General features: G+C 39.6%; 1 protein-coding gene across 2 annotated transcripts in view; it reads left to right on the top strand.

Moving 5' to 3' along the window:
• rps6ka4 (ribosomal protein S6 kinase, polypeptide 4) overlaps positions 1-5,088 on the top strand; it is a 12,416-nt gene that overhangs the window by 2,455 nt on the left and 4,873 nt on the right. Inside the window, exons 3-13 of one of the 2 annotated variants that reach the window (XM_035665887.1) lie at positions 391-458; positions 861-1,011; positions 1,216-1,331; positions 2,315-2,422; positions 2,566-2,646; positions 2,948-3,051; positions 3,259-3,409; positions 3,513-3,674; positions 3,984-4,109; positions 4,569-4,702; positions 4,856-4,949. In XM_035665887.1, the coding sequence (XP_035521780.1) occupies positions 391-458; positions 861-1,011; positions 1,216-1,331; positions 2,315-2,422; positions 2,566-2,646; positions 2,948-3,051; positions 3,259-3,409; positions 3,513-3,674; positions 3,984-4,109; positions 4,569-4,702; positions 4,856-4,949 (1,295 nt within the window). Of the gene's footprint in view, positions 1-390; positions 459-860; positions 1,012-1,195; positions 1,332-2,314; positions 2,423-2,565; positions 2,647-2,947; positions 3,052-3,258; positions 3,410-3,512; positions 3,675-3,983; positions 4,110-4,568; positions 4,703-4,855; positions 4,950-5,088 lie in introns of those variants that run through there. The other variant, XM_035665888.1, reaches the window with a different exon arrangement.

Below are 5,088 nucleotides of genomic sequence, written 5' to 3'. Positions count from 1 at the left end.
GGGGGCAGAGAGAGGGGATGACATTTTCCTGCCATGGTTAAATATATTGGGGGCAAAGTGTTTATAATTAATTTTCAAAGCCTGTAAGAGAAAGTGTCCCTGGGGACATCTGTGCTTTGGTAAAACATTTCTTTACATTCATATCCGGATTCGGGAGTTGAAAATCAACAGCACGAGTAGTATCTGAGTATTTAGAAGGTAGACCATATGCTGTATATGTCTCTCTCATTAGATCTCATCCATTATAAATACCTGTGAGAGGCTGTTTGTATCAACAAAACAACATCTGATTACATTTGGTGTGCAGCTATCTTTTGCAGAGTTCAGTTTCACTTTTGTACTAGAAGTAATTTGAATGACTGGATGAAATATTTGTTTTTCTCTGTCTAGCTTATGGAAAAGTTTTTTTGGTCAGGAAGAACAGCGGTCATGATGCAGGCCAGCTGTATGCTATGAAGGTGAGACTATACGCCTGAAATATTGAACTTAATGTGATCACAAAACAGTTTCTAAGATAAAAAATTCAATCACTGGGCAATGTTTTAAATTCAAGATGTTATGTAAATTATTGACTGACTTTGCTTTTATTCAAAATGTATTTATATTACTTGCACAGCCTATGATGACATGTCATTCTACATGATATGTCGACTATTTTGAGCAGAATTCAGGCAGATAATATTTGGTACATGACTTATTTTTTAAGCTGCTGCATGGTTAGATGCATTGCTATAAGTTAATAAAGTGTTTCACTTTATCATAAAATATATAAAATGAATTCTATTCAGGATGTATATATACTGATGTAAAATCACAATTAGTTCAAAGTTAAGTTAACTTTATTCTGTTTACTACTCTAGGTGTTAAAGAAAGCAGCTATTGTTCAAAAGGCAAAAACAACGGAACATACTCGCACTGAGAGGCAGGTGCTGGAGCACATCCGCCAGTCTCCCTTCCTGGTCACGCTCCACTATGCCTTTCAGACGCAGAGCAAACTACATCTCATCCTGGGTGAGTGATGGGACACTACAACCAAATACACACACGCACATACACACACTCTTGTCTCTTCAGTCTTGAAGTGCTGAATAGATGTTCTCTTTATGTTTATGTACTGTACTTTATGTCTGTTATGTTTGTTGGCATTTTGTGCATAATGTGTGTTTGTGTAATTTTTGTATTATGTCTATTCAAGCTCCCTGTGTATTTGTACAGACTATGTGAGCGGCGGGGAGATGTTCACTCATTTGTATCAGAGGGATCACTTTCCTGAGGAGGCAGTGCGGATTTATATTGGGGAAATAATCCTGGCTCTGGAGCACCTGCACAAGGTGGGTGTTGCTCCTTTCAGTTCTATAACTTTAAGCTACATTTATCGATTTTTAGATTCTAGGAGGCAGAAGAAAGACAGAGCAAGCTTCCAGAAACACTGCACAAACATATCAACTTTTATATTGTTGTTGCAAGCAGCTACCTAGACACACAAAGACGCAGACACAGAGCTACATTGTCATCCCATAGGAGTCCTGTTTTTGGCCACCAGACAAATGTTCCATAATTGGTAGTCCTTTACTTCTGGTTTGGTCACTACCAACCTTTTGGTTAAATAAATAGGCCTTTAACTGAAAAATGTTAAACCAAAACCAAATAGTCACTAACTTTGCCTCTTGTTTGGTACTGGGCAGGAAGTCCTCTGGGCTGAAATACTCTCTAACCCACTTAAGTTTCCTAGTAGTTACCTAATAACGTTTCACAACTTCTGTAGCTGTACAATTAGCTCTAAATCCAGGTAAGCAAATGTGGCTTTAAAATTGTTATTTCTTTTTAAACGATGTGCACAAACCACTATGTAGACTGTGTGCTTTTTCAAGGTTGTTTACACTCCAGGTGTTATTTAGTTATGACCTTCGGCAGGCAAACTAGATTCGCAGTGCAGCATTTAAATAAAATATTGACATTGGAAAACATTTTTCACATAGAAGATTCTTGCAGCTTGTAGAAAAATCACCATTCACACAAAATTGTCCACATTGCCTGAAAACCATAATGGTGACTTTTATGGGATGTTTCCTTGGATAGGAGGATCCAGGATTGTTTGGACAGTCGTTTACTTTGAGTTTTAAGGATTAGATCAGAACTAGGTTGGAAAATGCTGTGATGACTGAAAATAACACATAGTTAATGGGCCATTTTTGCCTTTGCTTGTTAAAATGTTTACTGTGTTTTTCTGTGTATACTGCATGCCATCTTTGTTCAGAAATCTCTCCATTTACCATGAATGTAACTGGTAAGTTTTCACTGTGATTTTGTACAGCTTGGGATTGTGTACCGTGACATCAAATTGGAAAACATTCTTCTAGACAGTGAAGGCCACGTGGTATTGACAGATTTTGGGCTCAGCAAGGAGTTTCTGGAAGAAGAGGTACGTAAACATGTTATCCAAAATCTATGTGTGCATGTGGGCAATGATACATGGAATGTGTGCGTTGTCTGTTATCAATATTTTGTTCATTTAAGATTAGTTTTTAATGGTTTTACTTTGTCTTCCCTTTATTCCTATTACAGAAGGAGAGGACATACTCTTTTTGTGGCACCATTGAGTACATGGCACCTGAAATCATCAGGGGGAAAGCCGGGCATGGAAAGGTAAATATGTGACAGTAAGTGGTCACACATGAGAGGTCTGTAAAGTAATTATTCAAATTATCTATTTTTTACGTTCAGTTATTTCAGGATGACACAGAGTTTCATGACTTTGGGTAACTTAAACACTGTATGGGCTGATGTAAAATACACCAGATCGAAGATTGACAGTTTTTGTTATTCAAGGTAGTATTATAAGAGACTACCCAGGTTCCGCTGAACAAATACACATTGGGTGCCTAATTTGCTCATAGTTTTCTCTCTTTCCTTCATGTCATGTTTTGTAAGTTGTCTTTTCCTTCAGTCTGTAGATTGGTGGAGCCTTGGGATCCTGATGTTTGAGCTTCTGACGGGAGCATCTCCTTTTACCTTGGAGGGAGAGAGGAACTCCCAGAGTGAGGTGTCAAAGTGAGTGCTTCTGACTCCACCTCCTAAAAATATGTATTCAGATCATAACGTCATAACAGCTCTCCCAGCCATTGTGTTGGAGGCACCTTTTCTCATTCTTCTATGTAACACAAATTGCAAATAGAATCTTAAAGCTGCTCTAGGATTTTGTCTTATGACTGTACTATGTTAACAAAATGGCCATCTTTTCCAACCCTGTTCTGTCAGACGTATTTTGCGCTGTGATCCACCATTCCCCTCTATGATTGGACCTACTGCTCAGGACCTACTGCGGAAGTTGTTGGTTAAAGACCCCCACAGGAGGCTGGGCTCTGGACCAAGAGGGTCTGAAGACATTAAAGCACATTCCTTCTTCAAGGTCCTACTTACCACAACTTCCAGACACTCAAATATCTCACTTCCCCTGGCCCCTCTTCTCATTCATCCATAACCCTTCCCATTTCCTTTTTGTCTCCTAACAGGGCCTGAACTGGGCTGACCTGGCACAGAAAAAGATGCCAAGTCCATTCAAGCCAGAGCTGAAGAGTGAACTTGACGTAGGGAACTTTGCCGAGGAGTTCACCGGGATGGATCCCGTCTACTCTCCAGCGAGCACGCCCCCGAGCACTGGCCGTCTGTTTAAGGTTAGTCCTTGCTCTCTCAGCCTCGACCCTTATAAAAATTTGATTTTCAGAATAAAATACCTATAACCATCATCTGAAAATCTTAACATTCTGACCAAGTAAATGCTACTAATAATGACTTAATGCCTTTTCTATTATGTAGTTGTTGTTGTGTTTGGGGTAAGCTCAGGTTTTTTAAATTACGTGTGATTTTAGGTAGTCTGCTTTTTTTTCTCTCTCTCTCTCACGATCTCTTTCTGTCTCTCAAAGCAGACTACTGAAAGTGTACTACCTTATCATACACCTAACATTACCTCTCTGTTGTTTTAGGGTTACTCTTTTATTGCTCCCTCTATCCTGTTCAACAAGAACGCGGTAATGGGAGACTTTGTAGAATCCCAGGTTGGTGCTGATCGACCAGGTTCAGCCTCTGTCCAGCGCAGTGCGATGTTAGAGGTATGGATATTGAAACAGTGGATCTTGGCTTATAAAGCCATTTTTGGCTACGGTTTGAAATTATTTGGGCATTAGTTGTTCTTTACTCAATAGTAGTGAGGCAGCATCTCCTTATCTGTATTGGAATCTAGACAGATGGCATCTACAAAAGGCTCAGCAGTACTTCACCATTCAATTAGGGCAAACAGGAAGTAAGAGAGGAAGAGAAACTCGTTTACGTTAGCCTAGTTTATTAACCACAGTTGGCTCACATTTCACCACACATTATGATTACAATAGATGATAAAGAATAGATGTTTCATCAGAGTGTTAATGCCTCTAAAGCAAACCCTTCTCAGGGACATAAATCTTGACTCTTCAGGTTGTATCACATACTAGTCAATGCACACCAAAGTCCTTTTTACACTGTTGGAAGCCAAAACCATGCCATGTGACTTATACCATCCATTCTTTGTTTAGGAATCCCAGTTTTTTCAGCACTATGAGCTGTGTCTACATGGACCACCCCTCGGTGAGGGTAGTTTCTCTGTGTGCAGGAAATGCAGACACAAGCAAAGTGGCCACGAGTACGCTGTCAAGATTGTCAGCCGCCGGTGAGTGGAGATGTGATGTTGCAACACTGGCTTAGTAATACTGTAGCTTTGAGTTTGTGTGCCTAAGTATGCTTTACAGTATCCCTGTAGCATCTGATCTGGTATAAGTCTCAGAATGTCCTTGTTAACTTGAATATCTCTTTTGAGTGTTAGAATGGAGGCAAACACCCAGAGGGAGATTGCTGCTTTGAGACAGTGTGAGGCTCACCCGAACATTGTCAAGCTACATGAAGTCTATACTGATCAGGTACAGTCGAGTCAATCACTGACAAAACATTAACAGAACAAATACTGTATGTACTTTGAAGGATGGAAACTTTGTAATGCTGGATATTAAGCTATCCAATCCAATCCAATCCAACTTTTATTTGTTAAGCACTTTAAAA

Source organism: Morone saxatilis, unplaced genomic scaffold (genome assembly GCF_004916995.1).
Source record: "Morone saxatilis isolate NCDOM2014 unplaced genomic scaffold, NCSU_SB_2.0 Contig20, whole genome shotgun sequence".
Lineage (NCBI taxonomy): Eukaryota > Metazoa > Chordata > Actinopteri > Moronidae > Morone > Morone saxatilis.
Note: the sequence above shows the minus strand (reverse complement) of the source record. Positions and strands in the feature narration are given on the sequence as shown.